The 19,665-nt window shown below is 49.0% G+C and overlaps 2 protein-coding genes across 11 annotated transcripts in view; one reads left to right on the top strand and one right to left on the bottom strand.

Moving 5' to 3' along the window:
• The window catches only part of SPTAN1 (spectrin alpha, non-erythrocytic 1), a 46,317-nt gene extending 36,097 nt beyond the window's left edge, over positions 1-10,220 (top strand). For 4 of the 9 annotated variants that reach the window (XM_082067708.1, XM_082067706.1, XM_082067705.1 and 1 more), the window contains 15 exons: positions 260-392; positions 841-939; positions 1,216-1,375; positions 1,601-1,677; positions 1,836-2,045; positions 2,312-2,608; positions 3,086-3,198; positions 4,041-4,058; positions 5,776-5,838; positions 7,067-7,121; positions 7,614-7,810; positions 8,120-8,173; positions 8,590-8,736; positions 9,065-9,212; positions 9,898-10,220. In XM_082067708.1, coding sequence (XP_081923834.1) covers positions 260-392; positions 841-939; positions 1,216-1,375; positions 1,601-1,677; positions 1,836-2,045; positions 2,312-2,608; positions 3,086-3,198; positions 4,041-4,058; positions 5,776-5,838; positions 7,067-7,121; positions 7,614-7,810; positions 8,120-8,173; positions 8,590-8,736; positions 9,065-9,212; positions 9,898-10,023 — 1,897 coding nt within the window. In that variant the 3' untranslated portion in view covers positions 10,024-10,220. The remainder of the gene's footprint in view (positions 1-259; positions 393-840; positions 940-1,215; positions 1,376-1,600; positions 1,678-1,835; positions 2,046-2,311; positions 2,609-3,085; positions 3,199-4,040; positions 4,059-5,775; positions 5,839-7,066; positions 7,122-7,613; positions 7,811-8,119; positions 8,174-8,589; positions 8,737-9,064; positions 9,213-9,897) is intronic. The other 5 variants (XM_082067711.1, XM_082067709.1, XM_082067712.1 and 2 more) reach the window with 2 other exon arrangements.
• An 11-nt stretch (positions 10,221-10,231) lies between these two features.
• Positions 10,232-17,762, bottom strand: DYNC2I2 (dynein 2 intermediate chain 2; the record flags this gene model as incomplete). Of its 2 annotated transcripts, XM_082067726.1 has the most annotated exons (10): positions 17,609-17,762; positions 16,731-16,985; positions 16,051-16,160; positions 14,175-14,332; positions 13,632-13,741; positions 12,724-12,891; positions 12,059-12,291; positions 11,115-11,272; positions 10,518-10,586; positions 10,232-10,401 (listed from the first exon to the last, which is right to left on the bottom strand). In XM_082067726.1, exons 1-10 carry the CDS (start codon positions 17,684-17,686, stop codon positions 10,232-10,234), a joined length of 1,509 nt encoding a protein of 502 aa, XP_081923852.1. In that variant the 5' UTR covers positions 17,687-17,762. The 2 variants fall into 2 exon arrangements, with proteins under 2 accessions (XP_081923852.1, XP_081923851.1); XM_082067725.1 differs by having other exon boundaries at positions 10,232-10,586.
• Positions 17,763-19,665: the final 1,903 nt, after the last annotated feature.

The following is a 19,665-nucleotide window of genomic DNA, read 5'->3' on the forward strand; positions in this document are numbered from 1 at the left end:
TGAACAGAAGCTGTTGGGAGAAATGATTCATTTTAGTCCTTCAGTAGCTGCAGTGTGTGTGGCCCTTTGTGGCCCAGTGACCATGGGGAGCTGCAGCCATTGCCTCTGCTGCTGGAGAGGTGACGTCTGAACGATCGGGTGTTTAGGGTTCAGTCGCTGCACATTCTTAGGTTTTCTACTGCTGTAATTTGGTTTTACATCTTACATCTAAAAGCCATAAAGCAACACTGACTCATTTTACCTTTCTTTTCCCATACAGGGGCCAGCGTCTGGAGGAGTCTCTGGAGTACCAGCAGTTTGTGGCAAATGTTGAGGAAGAAGAAGCTTGGATCAATGAGAAAATGACACTGGTGGCCAGCGAGGACTATGGGGACACCCTTGCTGCTATCCAGGTATGGAGAAAGTTACCAGCTCTTTTTCTTGTTTCATTATTGTTGGTTAGAGCTTAGCAAACCTTTTCTTTAACTGTCTTTCCAATTTAGAGGTTATTGATGGTTCCTTTGGAAGGCCTACATTGCAAAAAACATCAATTCCTTTTATGAAAGCATCCCAAGTATGTTATTTCTTGTGGAAATGACTTCCAGTTTGGTGTAGCTTTGCATCTCTTGACCTGTGATGTGCCGTCCTGGTTAATGCACATGGCTGAAGTTATACTGGAAGGCGATATCAGTCTCCTCCTGTCCACAGAAAAACAGCAAGTTTGCTAACCAGCTAAGATTAACAGTTTTTGTCAGAAAAAAGTTGATGCTAGCTGATTTATAACAATAAATTATTTTTTTATTTATTTTTTATAAGTGGTGAGAAACTATATTAAAAAGTGACCGTGTCTCGTATTTGCAGGGCTTGCTGAAAAAGCACGAAGCATTTGAGACTGATTTCACCGTCCACAAAGACAGAGTGAATGATGTTTGTACCAATGGAGAGGATCTCATTAAAAAGGTGAGTGTAAAATCATAAAGAAAGAGCTTCAAAGGCTGCCCAGGATGTTTCACATCAAAGTAGACTTACTCTTCTCTGATTTGTCATCTCTTTGAAAAGAGCTTTTACTCATTTTTGCAGCTGAATAAGCTGTCGGTGTTAACTGCTTTCAAAGCTGTTTCTTAGAGAAAATCTTTCAGTTGAAGTCCTTGCTCTGTCATCAACTTCCTGGATGCCTTGGAAGACCTTAAGATGATACAGTGTGTGTTTTGTTTTGTTTTCTCTCCTGTAACGTAGAACAATCACCATGTGGAGAACATCACAGCCAAGATGAAGGGCCTGAGAGGCAAGGTGTCCGATCTGGAGAAAGCGGCAGCTCAGAGGAAAGCCAAACTGGATGAGAACTCTGCCTTCCTCCAGTTCAACTGGAAAGCAGATGTCGTGGAGTCGTGGATAGGTACGTTCTGAACTGGGGCACAGCACCTTGTCACAAAGGAGTTTGAAATGCTCTTCAAAATATCTCAAATAGCTCCTCACTTGCTATTGTAGCAAGGAGACCTAAACCCAAAGTAATCAGCAGTGCTACACTTGATTAATGCTTTTGAGACAACCTGATCTGCAGTAGAGGGAATGTCTGAGCTGGAGACATTGACGTTTTAACTAAATTTGTTTTATTTTCCAGGTGAGAAGGAGAACAGTCTGAAGACAGATGATTATGGACGTGACCTCTCATCTGTGCAGACACTGCTGACCAAACAGGTGAGTGCTAACGCTGGGTCCACCCCCTAAGTGATGGAGAGAACAAGTGAACTCTTCTGCAACACAAGGATCTGGTGTTTATGTTTGAAATATGTGCAGGATATTTGAATGGTTACATAAAAATACAATCTCTTTTTTTTTTTTTTTTAATGCTTCAGGAAACTTTTGATGCTGGACTTCAGGCTTTCCAGCAGGAGGGAATCGCAAACATCACTGCTCTGAAAGACCAGCTCCTTGCAGCCAAACACATCCAGTCCAAGGCCATAGAGGCTCGGCACGCGTCCTTGATGAAACGCTGGAATCAGCTGCTTTCTAATTCTGCTGCCAGGAAAAAGAAACTCTTGGAGGCTCAGGAGCATTTCAGAAAGGTAAGTGGCCAAACCCTGGGGCGACAAAAATCTAATTGTTCTCTTTGGAAACAAAAAAACACTCAACCCTTGCACCTTCTGCAGCTTTTTCATTTGCAGCTAATGATTATGGAGATCCTGATGCCTTGTCATAAGGATTTTTTTACATGTTTGCAAGAAATAAGTAATAAAGGCAAACCGTCATTGATGTATGTTAATTCCAGATCCACTCATCTGGAATATTTGCGTTACTCCGGAACTGAACTGGATTGTTTTCTCTTGTCAAGGTTGAGGATCTGTTCCTGACTTTTGCCAAGAAGGCGTCTGCCTTCAACAGCTGGTTTGAGAATGCTGAAGAGGACCTGACGGATCCCGTGCGCTGCAACTCGCTGGAAGAAATCAAAGCGCTGCGAGAAGCTCACGATGCTTTCCGTTCCTCACTGAGTTCCGCCCAGGCTGACTTCAACCAGCTGGCAGAGCTCGATCGCCAGATCAAGAGCTTCCGTGTAGCCTCCAACCCGTACACTTGGTTTACTATGGAGGCTCTTGAAGAAACCTGGAGGAATCTGCAGAAAATTATCAAGGCAAGTCAGAGAGAAACTCTTTTCATAGTTTATGACCTTTCCAGCCTTCCCTGAAGGTTGTTGTCCAAGATAATCCATACAGGAGTTTGTCACTATGCTACAAAAGGAAATATCTCAAAAACTGGGAGCAAAGAAAAACATTCCATTAGCTGTAAACTTGTTTTCATGGTCTTGCATTTGCCGTCTTTCAAAAGACAAAGCACATGTCCCTCGCTTCCTAACTATCAAATGTTTCACGTCCATGCTGTGCAGCAAAGTAGCTGCTGGTTCAACTCCAGTTCTCAGGACTTCAGTAGGAACGTTCTGTGTTGTCTTAGATGATTTTGTCTCGATATCCAGGATGGTCTCTGAGCCCTCAGTCTTGTTTGGAGCTTCAGCACTCTGCTGCGCTGCAGCTCCTAGTTTTTGGGGCTCTGTTACAGAATGGGAGCAATCACATAATTTCTCTGTTTGAAATGATTTTTGTTCATTTCTCAGGAACGTGAACTGGAGCTGCAGAAGGAACAACGAAGGCAGGAAGAAAATGACAAACTGCGCCAGGAATTTGCTCAGCATGCCAATGCTTTCCACCAGTGGATTCAGGAGACCAGGTATAGTTTGTCTTCCCAGGAGCTGCCCTCAAAGAATTCCTCAGCTAATATTTGTGTCTGTCCTATATCTCTTTGGTCTGTCCAAGTTGTAAATGTTTCCTGCTGAAAAAAAACCCATTCGTGACTTGTTCACTTCCTGCAGTTGGGATTTGAGGGAGGCCCTGTTAGCTCCAGGGAAGAGGAAAGCCCTGAAACGCCAGGCTTTAAAGATTTCTGCTTCTGAATTAATTTGCAGTAATTCCAGTTATCCAGAACTTCACTCTTCTCCAGTAATTCCTGAACTGGTCTGCAGCACAGCTGGGGGTGGGGAACAAAGGCCTTGAAGGAGACCGAAGTGCCAGTGGTGTTTCTGTTAATGCTCCTTTCGTATTGAATAGTATATTACAAATCTTACTAGAATTTTAATAGAGAAAGAAGCCGTGGAGAAAAGCTTAAGACTACTTTGTAAACACTTGGGGTGGTGTCTAGTAATATCCTTGCCTAGGAGAAGGAGTAAAGATTTAACAACTGTGTTACAAATAAAATGTCTCAAGGTCGAGACCTGCAGTGAACTGAAGAGCATGTTTGCAGCAGCCACAGGTAACGGTGCTCGGACGGCGTCGTTAGCCGGTTCTGACGCACTTGGGTCGTGCTTTAGAGGAGGTGGGCTCTGTTTTCCTGTAATCCTGTGATTCTCTGTCTCTGTGTGTTTACAAATAGTTCTGGATGTGTCTTCATGAAGTAATGCAATGTAAATACGATTTTTAACTTTTTGATGTTTGCTTCCCACCCAAATCTCTGTCCCTCTCTTACTGTCTTGTCTCTGTCCTGCTGCCTGATGTTTGGATCTTCACATTCTACAGGACTTACCTGCTAGATGGGTTAGTATCGAATTTTATATCTTTAAAAGTGTGGTGTGTTCTGCTCTGTCTGTTCTCTTCTGTCATTACATAGCTTGTGAAAGCTGCGCTGAAACCCCTTTTATTTGAAAAGAGCGACCTGTGGCTGAGGAGCAGACACAGGAAACAAGATTTTGGAGTCAATTAAGTATAAACCAGGAGAAACATAACAATTTCCTAGTCAAAAGCAGGAGAAATTATTGAGTAGCCACTGGCATACCATGAAGTCCAGCCTTTGTTCTTGTCTCTGAGAGCTTGCATGAGAAAACTCCTAATCTGATGAGATGTGGGAGAACATGGAATAGTCTGGCCTTGGAAAACAACTGACATTCCTGGTTTTCCAACAGAGACTTGTTTAGTGAAATAAACTTTTCCATTATAACCATTCTCAGAACAATTAAAGCTTCAAAGTATTGACCATTTTTGGTAAGGTGGAGGGAAGATTCCTATGAAGAAGCTTTACTGAAATTTTTATCTTGGAACTCTAGTCTGCAAAAATGAACCACCCATTTTTTAATCTGCTGCATAACCACGCCCCACAAGGATTAAATTCTTGATAGGTGAAAATCTTCTACCATCAAACTGCAGGCGAGTTTGTGGGGTCAAACCCACTTTGTGTCCACAGGAATAGTTCCTGTTGAGGACACGTGCTGGTCGTTGTCACGAAGTGGAAAGGGTATCATGAGGTCTTTAAATGTCTTGAGATGGCCAAACCCTCTGAAAGTGTGTCTGTCCATTTACATTTCTTCAGTATTAAAGGTCTGCAGCACAACAGCAGCTTTGTCATGAGAGCTCATGTAAAGGCGAACAAAGCGGCTGGGCCTGGTGCAGCGGGTTCGGTTCGCCCGCAGAGCAGGAACCCGCTCCTGGGGAGCAGCTTTTCATAATAAAAGGGTGGAATCTCTGCAGATAACTGTGCTTCTTATTTGCTCTGTAACCGTCACAGTGTCTTGTGTTCTGCTGTTTCTGCCAGATAAAAATAATTTGCCCCATTTTTGTTGTACAGTTTAATGGAACCAAGCAGATTTTCCTGGAACGGATGCCCAATTCTCTGCTCCTTTGTAAAGTACTTTTGTAGATTAGTTCTGGTATCTGAGAACCAGCGAACAGAAAGGAGCCATTTACTAAAAGCCATAGGGTCAGAGTTGGAGATCACCATGCCAAGCTCCTTTGTTGAACAAATTACCAGAAGGCCGCTGATAGGCCAGGGAGGGTTTGTCCTTAATTCTGCGTGACTAGATAAACGCAGCCTGAGCTCAGAGAGGCGCTGGCTGCGCTCGGCCTCCCTGGGCAGGGGACGGCAGAGCTGCCGAGGTTCGAGACCCGAGCTGCTGAGCGTCCCGTACCGCTCGTGTGCACCCGGTGCTGCATGGAGGGTGTTTTTGGGGTCAGGAGAGAGAAGGATTTGGAGTTTAAAGAAGCTGTAGAGGAGTTAACTGCAAGAGTTCAGTTTGTCTCTTAGCAAGACTCTCACTTTTGTGTGACTTACACAAAAATAATACAATTTAAAAATTATTTTTGTGTATGTGCAACCAGCATTGGAATAATTTCCCTTCATTAAGTACTTGCTCGTGTTTGCTGCAGGGTGCTGCTGGCTTGGAGTGTGGCTCCGCTGCAGTGGCCGTGTTTGGATGTGTCCTTTCCTCTGTTCTTTCTTCCTTCTTTTTTGGCATTTACTTGGTTTCTTTTCTTTGACTAGCATAGCGTATCGTCGTGTCATTCGTGTCTATCAGTATGAAGTTGGGGATGATCTATCTGGAAGGTTTTTTTTCCTCTTATTTTCTTACCTCACTTTGGTTTTCAAATGCACCCTTTAATTCCAAGGCTCGCTTTCCTTCCAACTAACTCACGGCTTAGAGATGCTTGGAGGTTTGTTTCCCTGTTGACTCCTGGTTGGTTCCCGGTTCCCTGCTCGGGGTCCTGGGCCTGCGCTTCGTCTCTGCAGACGCGCGTTGACTCTGAGCTTAACCCTGTGCTGAGAATCACCCCGATGTTTGGTGCGTTTTCATTGCTACAGAGTGATTCAGCGCTTGAAATCCCCTTCTTAAGAAGCTCAAAAGCACGTAGGATAGATTTCAGTGGGGATGAAAACCTGAGTTTAGTGACGTAAATACCAGTGACTTAAGTTTTGGGAACTTAGATGCTGCAGAGCCCAGGAGAGGCCGGGCCACCTGTGCAGCACCCAGACCTGCTGTCCCTGCATGGGTCACTGGGAACCCCCCACGCAGTAAGGACAGAGGTTCTGAAACGCTGCTGCTTACAGGTTGCTTAGGATCTTGGGGGGAAAAAAGCAGCATCCAGAGACTTTCCCTGTCTTGTCCATACGATGTAGATCTTGGAGACCATCCCCACAGCGGTGGGGTGGGGGCTGCAGTTGTGCCCCACGCTCCGTGTGAGATCGGACTGAGAGGGGTGGCCGGGCCGCAGCTGTTCTGGGCACAGGGTGGGGAAAGGCAACTGTGCACCACCCGCTGCGGGGTTCTGTGGGAACTGTGCCACGTTAAGATGACTCTTAAACCAAACCAGTAGTTTTCATAGATCTTTCTCCCCCGTTTTCTCCCCGTGTAACACACCCCTGTAGAGCTCCTGTCCCATACTGGCCAACAGAGCCCGTCTCTGGGACTCACCTGTAGCTGGTGTGTGTGTGTGTGCTGGGCACGGGGGGTGGGACTGCACTCAGTTTCTAATTCCATGAGGTCCAGTAAAACGGGCGCTTTGGATCTGGCATGAAGTGTGGCTGCTGATCGCGGTGCCGTTCAAATGGGGCTAGAAATTAACTATATAAAGAAATAAGTATCAAACGAGATGTACACGTGTCAGCCTGAAAGAGGATGAGTCAGAACAAACAAAACACAAGAAGTGTTTATATATCTGCAGGAGAATAACACCATTGTAAGGATTTTTAATTTCAAGGAAGGACTGTTAATTTCAAGCCCCACCTGTCATTTTTTTGGGAGAAGTGCTCTCTCTCACTGTGACTCTGTGTTTAGGTCTTGTATGGTGGAGGAATCGGGAACGCTGGAATCGCAGCTGGAAGCCACTAAAGTAAGTGATGCTCACTCACCTCCTGCTGAAACACCTTTCCCAACGGGTGACTTGGGAACATGGGGTGGGAATGGAAATGCCTGTAATTGTGTGGCAAAATCTTAGATGTTTTTACACATTTTGAACACTGAAGAGACCTTTGGGATGACCTGTTTATGTACCTGATGTCTACTTACGTCACAAGCCGTTCAACAACACTGATGCCGTTTTCCTTTTTGCTCTTTTTTCTAAATGAGCAGGGTAGGGCAGAAAGGAGACAGTATTTTCAGTACCTTTCCTAATAAGAGGGATTTTTTGTCTCAAGAACTGTTTTGCAAGCCTGTTTCCAATAGTGTGCATGAAGAGGAACGTTGTTTTGAATACTGTTTTACAAATCCCAGTATTATGTATATATAATCCCTTCCTCCCCTGCCAGCCTGTGCTTTAACATGTTCTTTTTAAGACTGTTTCTTTGCACTTTTTGATTTTCTCCTCTTCTCTCCCTCGTAACAGCGCAAGCACCAGGAGATCCGAGCTATGAGGAGCCAGCTGAAGAAGATCGAGGACCTCGGGGCGGCCATGGAAGAGGCGCTTATCCTGGACAACAAATACACGGAGCACAGCACCGTGGGGCTGGCGCAGCAGTGGGACCAGCTGGACCAGCTGGGGATGAGGATGCAGCACAACCTGGAGCAGCAGATTCAGGCTCGGTATTGTCCACCCCACGTGCCTAAAACCAAACCTCGCACGGTCTGCGCTAATGAGTCTCTCCTGTGCTCCACGGGGTGCAGCGAGCTTGTGAATCCCACCACCTCCTGGCTCTCTCCAGGGGGATGCAGCAGTTTGGAAATAGTTCCTGTTGGCCGTTAGCAATTACGAGATCTCAGTGGAATTTATTCTGTTGAGCTGTGGTGGTGTTTGTCCTCACCTTCTGATGCAGACACCAGCTTGGGGCAGATGGACTCAGCAGAGTCCTGCAGTTTAGGAACCGCTCACGAGCTTTGCTGCTTCCTTTTCAGAAACACAACCGGAGTCACCGAGGAGGCCCTGAAGGAGTTCAGCATGATGTTCAAGTGAGTGGCAGGACAGCGCGCCAGGGGAGCGCTCGGGGGGATTTCTGGCGCGTGGGTGGCTCCCGTTCACAGGCTTCTCTGGCTGATCCGTTTGTAGCGGAGCCGCTGTGATCTCTGCCAGATGGCAGGAGGCTCCAGAGCCGCGCGCTGCTGGCACAGCCCGGCCAGAGCCTCTCCTGGGCACGCTGGCCTGTGCAACTGGGAGTGCCGATGCATTCCAGCTGGGAATACCCCCAGTTCGGATGATTTTTAAGCAAAGTAAATAATTTATCCTTACGTATGTTAGATAGACCTATTTATTGATTCAAGCTCACCTGTCTAGAACAGCGGACTAGTTCTGTGGTTTAGTTTGCAGCCCACTTCGGAGCTTTCAGTACTCAACAACTGACACTTAAAAACATTGGCTTTGTTTTTAGGCACTTTGACAAGGACAAGTCTGGACGACTTAATCACCAGGAGTTCAAGTCTTGCTTGCGCTCTCTGGGCTACGACCTGCCTATGGTTGAGGAAGGGGAGCCAGACCCAGAGTTTGAGTCTATTCTTGACACTGTGGATCCCAACAGGTACAGGGGTTGGACCTTTTATTTTTATATTGCACAACATTTTATTGGGACCCTTTGGGAGGGCAGCAGGAAGGTCTGTCACAGGCTGAGGACTTTGCTTTCTTCTGTTGAGGAGAGGCTGTGGTGGTTTTCACAATAAATTCTGTAAAATGGTCTCTATAAAGGTAAGTAAGATGGACACTTGTGAGGAAGAAATTCCCTTTAGAAAGTGATGTGGTGTTAAGACTTTCATTCCTCCCAGAAGAGCTAAAGCCTCTCAGGAGGGTACGGGAGCGCCGTGCTCTGGGTGTTAAGGGACAGCAGAGTTGACGCTGTGTTTCGCCGGCAGGGATGGACACGTCTCGCTGCAGGAGTACATGGCGTTCATGATCAGCCGGGAAACGGAGAACGTGAAATCCAGCGAGGAGATCGAGAGCGCTTTCCGTGCGCTCAGCTCCGAGGGGAAGCCCTACGTGACCAAGGAGGAGCTCTACCAAGTAAGTTCTGGTTGCGGCCCACCAGGGAGGAACACAGAGAGGCTTTTTGTTTGTGGGTTATTAACAAAAACCAGCACTAATTGCTTGGAGGCTCGTGTCACTGTAGTTGAGTCAGTTCTGGACCTGCCAGGGTATCCTGTGCAGCAAACACAAAAACAGTAACAGCCCTACCCAGCTGCTTTTGTGGTTCTGTAGAGGAAGAGGAAAAGCTTTTAACTGCCAAAGAACTCAGGTTGAGTAAAACAAGAGCCACGCCAGGGCCTGGGAAGGGAGTGTGTTCGCTCGGTCTGTCCTCAGAAACTTGTGCTTCCCTTTCATCACCTGGCAGACTAGAGGGAGATGTTTCTCCAGTGATTCAAAGGAGAAACTTAAGCCTGAGCTCAGTGTGAACATCTCCTCCCTCTCACGGCCCTGCCAAGACAGCAAGTTTTTCCTGTCTGAACCCCACAAGCTGGCAGGGAAATAAAGAGGTTGCACTTCTTCCTTGTATCAGTTACCGGTTCTGTTTTCTCTTGGGTGGGAAAACTCGGGTCAGACCTTCCAACCCTTACCCGAACGGTGCAAGTGTTTCCCTGCCGGGTGCGGTTCTGCTGCTCCGAGCTGTGCCCCGGGCAGGGCGGCCTGTGAACGCCCCCCACGCAGCCTCAGCGCGCCCGGCTCCATCTCCACGCTCTTTGTCTTTCAGAACCTGACCCGGGAACAAGCCGATTACTGCATCTCTCACATGAAGCCCTACATGGACGGCAAGGGCAGGGAACTGCCTTCTGCCTACGACTACATAGAATTTACACGTTCACTCTTTGTGAATTGATCTAAAACACTAGTACCGAAAGATGCAAAGAACATGATCATGTTTGCTGATGATAGCTCTGCATGTGTCTCTCTTCGTGTTCTACAATAATCAATGTTATTTTATGATGATGTAACCTGAAACTGCTTAGCTTAAAACTCTTAGGGAAAATAAATATATTGCAGTGTGCTTCAATAAAAGTTACTGGTCGAACCACATCAGCTTGTGTTTAATGGTTAAATGGAAATTTAACTGTTACGTAGATGAAATTCCAGCTGGTGTAGGTACGTGTGGGCAACTCTTCCTGAGTCAGAGCAACTTTCAGGCAGCCGTTGTGTTGCTGCCTCAGTCCGTGATCTCGTTCGCCAGCTGCTCCAGGCGACTCTGCTCCCTGGGTCCCTGCTCGGTGAAGTCAGAGCTCAGCCGCCAGACCCTGACGGTGCCGGCGCCGTCCCCCGCTGCCAGCAGCCCGGGGTGCTTGGCGTTGAATTCCAAACAGTAGACGGGGCGCTCACCCTTGGCCTGCTGCAGGGACACGGCCGGCTTCTGCGAGCTCTTCTCGAAGTCAAACAGGTGCACATCTCCTGTAAAACATAAACATTTGTGGCAGCCGATTTTGTATTTAACACATCTGCTAAGTCTGGAACTTAAAGTGGTTCTTTTTAAGCTGTTTCCCCCCTCGATGCTCTCTCGGCTGTGAAGGTTTATTCTGCTGTCAGAGAACTGAAACCAGCTTCCCAAATTCTGTGAAATCTCGCTTAATTCAAAAATGGTTGGGTAATTTTCTAAGGAAAAAGTTGTTTTAAACCAGTAGCTCTAGAAGCAAATACCAAAACCAAGGAAGCCAGAAGTAAGTTTCAGGCACAGCAATCTTGCTGTGACGGAGCCCTGTGAATGGCTGTAGCAGCACAAGTAAAGGTATCATCAAAAGTGCAAAATAAGTGACTGAATCATCTGGCTACAGTTAGAAATTACTCCATTATAGTAATCACACAGTACAAACAATGGTCACTGCTTGTGGGAAATGCTAATCAGTACAATCGACGTGTACTAATTAATACCCAGCACAATCTGAATGTTATGTCTGAGCAAAGGCACCTGCAGTTACTTGCCTTCCCCAGATGCAGCTGCGAAGACCAGCGGTCGAACTGGAGACCAGCGCACACAGAAGAGGTATTTCTTTGATAACTGAAGGGAAATGAGGGGTTGTGTCTGTAACATGGAGTGCAGGTGAACTTGTCCGTCAGTCCCACAGCTCAGAAAGAGGTTCCTGGGGGAGGGAGGACACAAGAAACAACTTTATAGGTTTTATTGCTGAGGATATAGAACAAAATTCACTGAAGGAGTGTGATCGTGGACAATATTACTGCTTTGCAAAGGTCTGATTGTGTCCTAAAGCAGCAATTTCCAAGCCATACCCTGGGATGGTTCTGTAGAGACACAGCTTTGTTACTGCGCTCAATTAAGCTTAATGAGGGTTGGGGTGTTGATGGTGGGTGTGGGCTGGGGATGCCGGGGAAGCGCTGAGCTGAACAGGCATTGTGAGCGCTGTGTGTGCCTCGTGCAAATGAAACGCAAACCTGGGCTGTCAGCAGGTTTCACAGAAACGTGGCTTGGGGCCTTTTCCACGGCCGGTGGATGAATGCAGAGACCTCGGCTTCTCGGTTACATTCGGGCAGCTACTACTGATAGTTGCAACGGGCACACCACTGATAAATCAATTACTTTTTCAGCTCCTCCCCTTGACTTTAAATTGCTCCTTAATATTAACGTCTCAGGAAGGTGCTGATGTCCTGCCCTGGCCCGAGCTCAAGAGCGTGTTACTTATTTTGTGCCCACACGCAGCAGATTCGAGTGGGCAGCTTCACCAGAGCCAATGGACGTCCATTCTCCCACAACAGGAAGCTACTTGATCAAGTTCCCAGTGCCGGGTGATCATTGTTTGGAAATCGTACACACACCACCCCCCGCAGCAGCTACTTGAAAAACACACGTGCAGAGCCAGGCAGTGACTTGTGTAGAACGTGCAGAACCGGTGCCAGTTCCCAGCACTTGCCTGTGGAATGGCGAGCAGCTGACGGAGTAGACGGGCCCGCCGTGCGGGGAGAAGGCGAGCTCGGCCGGCGCCCGGAGCGGAACGGAGCCGCCCGGCCGGCGCAGAGCCAGCGCCTCGGCCGCGGTGGAGCACTTCAGGGAAAAGCCGCTTTCCAGACCGACAACGAACACGCGGGGATCGAAGAGTGAAAAGGAGAGCGAGGTCACACCCACGGCGGCGTCTCCCCGGGCGACCTGGGAGAAAAAGAGACAAAGCTGTTGTGAGCAGGGGCTGCAGTGACCCGCCCGTGCGGTTACAGCAGCACAAACCAGCCTGCCCGGAACACAGTGAGCTGCACAACTTGCACCAGCAACGATGTTTGTGGTGCAGCTCAGCCTTTCACCCCTGCAGCATCCTCCTACACAGGGATTCGTGTGAGTTAATGTTATTGTGAGCAAGTTCTCCAAGACAGCAGCTTCTCTTTAGAGCACAGCAAAACTTCTGCTGTAGCCAGTCTTCCAAAGAGCTATTTCAGCATGGGAAAGGAGATGGGGACCATGGTTTAGCACATTACGTTCAACAGAGGCTTTTCCTGGCCCTTCACATGTGAAGGACAAGCTCCTCCATGTGTGTTCCAGATTTGAGTGTTTTTGTCACGTCAGCCCTCTGTGACCTGCTGCACTCACCTTCTTCAGCTGAGTGCTGCGAGGGATCTGCTGGGCCACCACGGCGAACCCTTCGGCCAAGGCCAACCGACCGTCTCGCTCCTCCCTCCACACCAGGATCTTTCCGTCCGTCGAGACGCTCAGCAGCCGGCAGTGCGTCCCGTGCTCCGCCTCAGGTAACCAGTTAACCTGTCCCAAACGCCACGGGCTCACGCCGAGGGGACTGCCACAACTGCCAACCCGCGCCTGGCACCCTGCGGTCCCCTCGCCCGCCGGGACAGCGTGGGCGCGGAGCCGGGCGGCAGCCGGAGTGTCGGTGCCAAACCAGCTCCTGCCGGGCGCTGGCGCACAGACAGACACGCTGGGGAGAAACGCGGTTGGGTGTTAGGGCGCAATTCTGAATTGCAGTTTCTGTGGTTCACCCGCCAGCACTTCTGAGACACGGTAGTTACAGCACTGTCATCCAGCTAGAAACAGCCGCGTTTTCCTGACTTTGAGGTAAGACACAGATTACCCAGAGTCACAGGACTCCAGGAGGACAAAAAACCACGGAAAGCCAGACGGCAGGACAAGTTGTGACCCTTCTGTGTAGTTTCAAGCTTCCAACTGAGGATCAGTGATACTTTGCTACTTACATTTTGAAACCACTACGAGTATCAGCTGTGTCTGCTTCAATAAACAGTTACAGAATAGGAATGGACCTACTCTTCGTTTATCCCAAATGGAGAAAAGTTATTTTTACTTAGAAGTGCCCATTTTAGCAAACACCTGTTCAGCAGCTGGATTTGGAGGGAAACAGCCAACGAAAAGAGGACATAACCACTGAAATGTAACAGCCGCAGGCTGAGCACCAGCAAGGTGAACGAAAACTGTGAGTATGAAATAGAGCAACAGCGGCTCTCGCCTCCCCCAGCCGCGTGTGCGGTTACCTGGTAGACCGGATCAGTGTGAGTGTCGTCCGTCAACCCCGTCCTCCAGATCACCGGGTCTTCTGTCCGGCTGGTGTCCCACACCACCAGCTCCCCGCTGAACAGGCCACCTTGAAGGACAAAGAGAAAACATCTGAGGTCTAATAGCTCAAAACAAGTGCACAAATGAAGCTCTGGCGGAAGCGGACCCGCCGGCTTCAAAGGACTGGCAGCTCTATGCAGGGCACAGTCAGCTCTGGTGTAGGAGAATCCAGCACTACTGAAACGAGTATGAGCTTAAGGGGACTCTTCCCACTTAGAAGGGAATTCAGCCCTCATGTATCATGTCTCTGAGGAGATGATATTAAGGCAGATGTCACTGAAAAAGCAGCAAGTCCCAGCTCCCACTCCAGAAGCAACAGCTACTGGGTGTTGGTTTGGGGAGCTGCAACACCATCGCTTCTGTGAAAAAGCTGAGGCTGAGCTGAGAGAGAGACAAAAACCTTCCAAGCTGCAGGAAATGCGGGTACATTTCAGGTAGGATCTAAGGTATGAGTGACCCACCAGCTATCAGTGACGGCCGGGAGGGGTGGAAAGCCACACACATGACAGAACTGGGGACATCCACCACGAGGTCAGGGCGCTGCGCATTCAACCCTCTCCTGTCCAGATTCCAGGTACAAATGTAGGATTTTTCTGTGCTCCAGTCCCCATCGTCCAACCTGAAGAAGAGAAAGTTATGTATGTCTGAGCTTGTGTGGTCGGCAGAGAACCCTGGGCTAGCAGAGCTCTGCTGTGCCTGACTCATCACTTAAACGTGTTGCTTTGTGGCTGGAAGGAAAACTGAGGTGAAGGGATCACGAGGTGATGAAACTTCTCTGCAGGCTACAGTACATGTCAGTGCAGTTACAGAACAAAGTGCCAACAAATACGTCTCAGATATAATTCACTATTCCAAGACCTACTAACTGTTCAAATAATGGGAACAATCTTACAGGGCACATACAGAAAGTTGCTGTATTTGGGAACGAAAATCCAAAGAGATCAAAGAGCTGCTGATTTACAAACTGGCTGAGCTGCAAACCACGTTTCCTCTAGAGGAGCCCTCGAAGACCCAGGGTCTGAGATACACAGCGAGGAAATATCTTCCCTGGAGGACTGAGAGGGGCTGAACAGACTTACCGAGTCTTGGCCTAAGATAAGCAGCATGATTTGAAGTCTGGGAACAGAGAACTTTCTTCACACCCACCAAACAGTGTTGATGACCCCGCACATATCACACCACACCCCACGGCTCTCAGTCCAGCCCTACGCCCATCCTACTTGTTTACCACAAATGGATCATGAATTATTTATTACTCTGGGATGGTAATGGACACCTGCCACTGTACTTGGTTATTTTTACCCGTTTCATTTATCACACGCTTACCAAAATGTGATGTATTCTGACACTAGCACCACACTGACCAATGTGATGTCCCGTCTCACTACAAGGAGACGATACGGAGGACAGAGATCTACAGAACAGCCAGTGGTCAGGGCAGGAAGCGAAGATTTTTAGCCTGACTTCTACTGCCTTTATTTGATGCTCTTAATTACTTTATTGGAAGATATATGATCAAATAAAAGGAGCAATTTTTAATTCAATGGGTAGTTCATCTGTGAAACTCCTTATTGTTGTAGATGCTAAAAGTTTACAGAGATTCAGAGAGACTGAAAGTTCATGGAAGGGAATTCTGCCAAGGTAACCACAGACACAGAAACCACAGTCTCATCTGAAAATAGCTCTGGACTGGGAAAGCAGAAGGAGCAAGTAACATACAGGTTTGCCCGGTTTTACTCTCCCCTACACATTCACTCATGGATACCCATTTGCTGGGGCTTTTAATTGAAGGAAACCACAGGGGATAGAAAAAGGAATCGGGGAGCAGGAGGGCACAGAAAGGAGAAGCTGCTACACACATTCCACGGATTACATGCAAGTTTTGTCCAACTCTCATTTCAGAAATTCTTAAACGGTTGTTGGCATCAGGCACAGGTGTGAGTGAGTGCCAGGATACGCTGAGGTGCTAAGAGAGCACATTAAAAAACCATGATCTTCAATGAAGATAAGCATGTACTTTCAAAACTCACTCATGTATATTTGCAAGTGCATCAGCTTTTTACATTTTCTCCTCACATAAAATCTACCTAGAAACAAATTAGTAAGAGCGTATGTATCCATTTTCGAGCCAGGGGGGTGAGGGGTAGAAGAAATAAAAGCCATAATTTAAGACTGCCCTGAGATTTTGTTGGTTTGAATATCAATTATTTAACTTGCATAAGGTGTGTGTTATACGTCTAGTTTATTACTGCAGAAAAGTGAACATACCTAGAACTCAGGTCATCCTGAGAGTGCAGCTGAGGGTGATGTGATGTCTGAGTCCATTCGGATACTCACCGTCCGTACGAACATGCAACAACGGATCCGGTTGCGTTCCATGAGACGCTGGTAACCTGTAGGTTTCGATCCCGAGCCTCCGCGTATGACAACGTATGCAAACACAACACCTGGAAGAGAGCAAATGCAGGCACTGCAACAGTTGCCTTTTAATTACCTGTGCACAGTTCAGGGGCTGCACAATTCCAGGAGGTTGTGCCCTAAAGATTTACAGCAGTGCCCCAGGTACGAGTTGGGCACTCGCTAAGCTTCCCAAGCAATGGTTTGAAAACAATGGTACCAATGTGTGCTGACTGATACAAATTGCTTCCACTCTTGAACATTGTATGATAAACAAATATAATCTAAATAGGAAGAGCTGCCGAATCACTGGCTGCAGCTGCTCCCAGACAACCGCTGGTCTGACGTGGGGTGACTAGAAGCTGAAGATAAACCTACACCGACTGCAGACTTGCCTCTCACAAAGCTGCGACAACAGTCGCTAGCAGGACAAACAGTTTTACCATACAAGGCCAGTCCACAACCAAGGGAGAAAGCTGGAGGAAAAACCAACTAGTAATTTCTAATGAGTAGAATCCGGCAAGAACAATCACAGCAGTAAGAAACAGAACTAACAAGTTAGAGCCACTGCAACCAGCTCTGCTTGGGTAACGAGAAGGATCTGAATTCTGTCAACTTACTGTTTCGTTCTGATCTGTCCAGTTCACTTCAAAGCCATCGAAGGCTCGGCTTTTCCAGTTTTTATTTAGCTCTTTAATGACAGCGTCCTCCACTCTCTGAAGGAACGACAGAAGGCCAGCGTAATCTACATGGGCTTCTTGCTGGAAGTCTTGGGCACCATCTTTGCTGTGATCCGTCTGCACACCGGCATCTCGGCTGGTATGAGATTGTGCCGCAGCTTCTGCTGTTGAAATTTTTGCAGTCTGGCAGCTTTTCTAGTAAAAAAAGACAGAGACTCTATAATCCAAACAGAAAAAAATGAGAGTGCTGCACAAAACATTCAAAGCATAGGGACATTCGAGCACACACGCACAGCTCTGGTCCGTGGTTAAAAGCAGGGCACCTGTGTAACTGTTGGGGATATTTGTGTGACCGTCACACGCTCTGTGAGGCTGAGCTGCCCCAATGCCAGTCAAACCCAGGCCGTGTGCTCTTCAGCATGGAACCGGGAGGTGAGAAACGCACAAAGACCCTCCAGAGGAAAGAGCAAACCCCAACACGATGAGACCTGCAGCGCTACCTGCTCTCAAACTGCCCAAACCGCCAGGCTGTGGCAGCTGCCCGTGTGTTTCTTTGCCAGTTTGTACAAAGGGCCTAGATCAGTAAAACGCTGCCACAGGGCAGAACCAGCGGGCAGAGCCGGTACCGGCAGGATGCAAACTCCCCGCGGAAAGGTCTCCGGCCCGGCCGCGCTGAACCAGCGGGACCCGAGGGAGGTTCACGGAGGGGGCGAGTCGGGGGGGCGGGTAGGAGGGAGCGCCGCGGGCCTCACAGCCGCCTCGGGCCCGGCCCCTCCCGGGGTACAGGAGCAAGCCCGAGCCCGCCCGGGGTCTCTCACCGCCTCGCAGCCCGCGCTCCGAGCGCTCCGCCACAGCGACTGCACGTCGGCGCCCGACGCCGTCCCGTCCGCGAACATGGCGGCGAGCGGGGCCGCGGCACGACGAGCTCCCACCGCCCGCTCCGCGGGTTCCCATGGAAACGGGCGAGGCGCGGCGGGATGACGTCACCCGGAGCGACGGGACCGCTGCCCCGCGGGCGGTAAACTTACCCGGGCGGTGCCATGTTGGGGAAGGGCACGGAGCGTCTGTGAGGGGCGGGCGGCGGCTGCATGTGGCGGGGGAGTACGGGCTGCCCCGGCAGCGGCGGGTGCCTCGGCCGATACCTTTGTTAATGCTGTAGGTCCGGTGAGGGCTTCTCCTTCCCCTTCGGCTGCCCCAGCCGTACCCGCCGGGTCGCCGGGGGCACAAGTGGCGGCACAGACGAGAGGGCGCAAGGGCTGCCAGGAGTTAAGATGGCGCCGGGGGCTGGGGGAACGACAAAGCCGATGGCGGGGCGGCCCGGGCCGCATTGTGAGGAAAACCGTGCTTGAGAGCAATCCGATATTCGGCGACTGGTGGCGCAGAAATCCCGCAGCGCTGAGCGGTACCGGCTGCGGCCCCTGGGGCTGCTCCGGAGCCGCTGACGGATGCCCGGACGTGGGCCCGGGGGCTGCGCTCTGGAGCCCTCCACCCTCCGAAGGAGGAATTATTCGTGATGTGAGAAACGTAATTATAAATCCGCCACTTCGGTTAGTGTATATGGCGTGTTCCTGCCGAGGAAATGGAGACAGGGAGCCCGCTTCGAACACACGTGCAAAGCCTGGTGTGCGCTTTGACTTCCTTGCTTTTTACTTTCATTGGTTTTGATGAGGGAATTGCGTTAATTGTTGCTGTGGGTGAATTAGGTTCACCTCGCTGCACGCCGGCTGGGTCGCTGGTGCTGGGGAGCACCAGGGAGCTGTAGTTACACGGGTACAACATCTGCCCAGGGGTGCAGGTACAGCTGGACACCGTTTGTGCTGCTTGTGTCTGCAGAAACATTTACCGGTGCCACAACTTCCTTAAGCACAGTCGTATCTGTCAGGAATTATCACTGACGGGGTTTTTTCTAATTGGAAGAACTTAACGATGAACGCACAGGCTAAATTTAGCCCTGGCATAGGCAGGCACAGATGCAATAGCTTCAGCGGGGTTATTCCTGCTGGTGCTGGGACGGAGTTTGTCCTGTATGTAAAAATCAAGATTGCAGGACACAGAGTAGGCGCCCGTGAGAACAGATGTAGCGCTGCCTCAGCACGTGTGAATCCGTTTATGTCAAAGCTGACAGCAACAGTCCTTTGGGGAATTTAAAGCACTTTACAAATAACAATAAAACTCATGATGAAGAACTGTTACAGACACTTTACAGATAGTGAAACGGAAGCACAAAGAGGTTAAATGGCACCTCCTTCAAAAGCAAGGAAAAGAAAGTCCTGATGGAACCGAAGCCTCCAGATTTCCAGTCCAGTTCTTTATATCTGCTGTGGTGCTTCCCCTGGGTTTCCTGGACCTCCAGGACTGTCGTACAGCCAAGAACATAAGTGCGTTCTTGGGCTGGACGGATGGTCCTTTCAGCCCTGCAGTCTCTGATTAGCACAGGAGTTCATCTGAACTGCCAGGGTGTAAACTGTGGGTTCAGGTTTGGCATCGCAAGGTGGGCAGCAGCTGGTTCCAGTGGCAGCTCTGACAGGCAGCAGGAGGCTGGTTTTTAGTGACGGGATGCGGGTCTGAGCGCTCTCTGCAGCCCATTTCTCCTGTGGGTTCCTGGCACCTCTCTTTTGGTCACTGCTAGATGGACCACTGATGTGACCAAGACGGGTATTGTTTTCATGTCCTTTTTTTGGTGGTATGGCTTATTTTTTATCAACTCAAATGTCAGGACATGAATTACAACACTTCATGACAAAGTATACTCTGCTGTCCTCTTCCACTAATTTTAACACAGGTGAAGCATCTCAAAAGCAAAAGCTCTAGAACTCCTTGTTAGCCAGGTGTCCGTAGCCACGGGTTTGACACTACATTACCATCTTTTATTTCT

Source organism: Streptopelia decaocto (assembly GCF_964273445.1).
Source record: "Streptopelia decaocto genome assembly, chromosome: 17".
NCBI lineage: Eukaryota > Metazoa > Chordata > Aves > Columbiformes > Columbidae > Streptopelia > Streptopelia decaocto.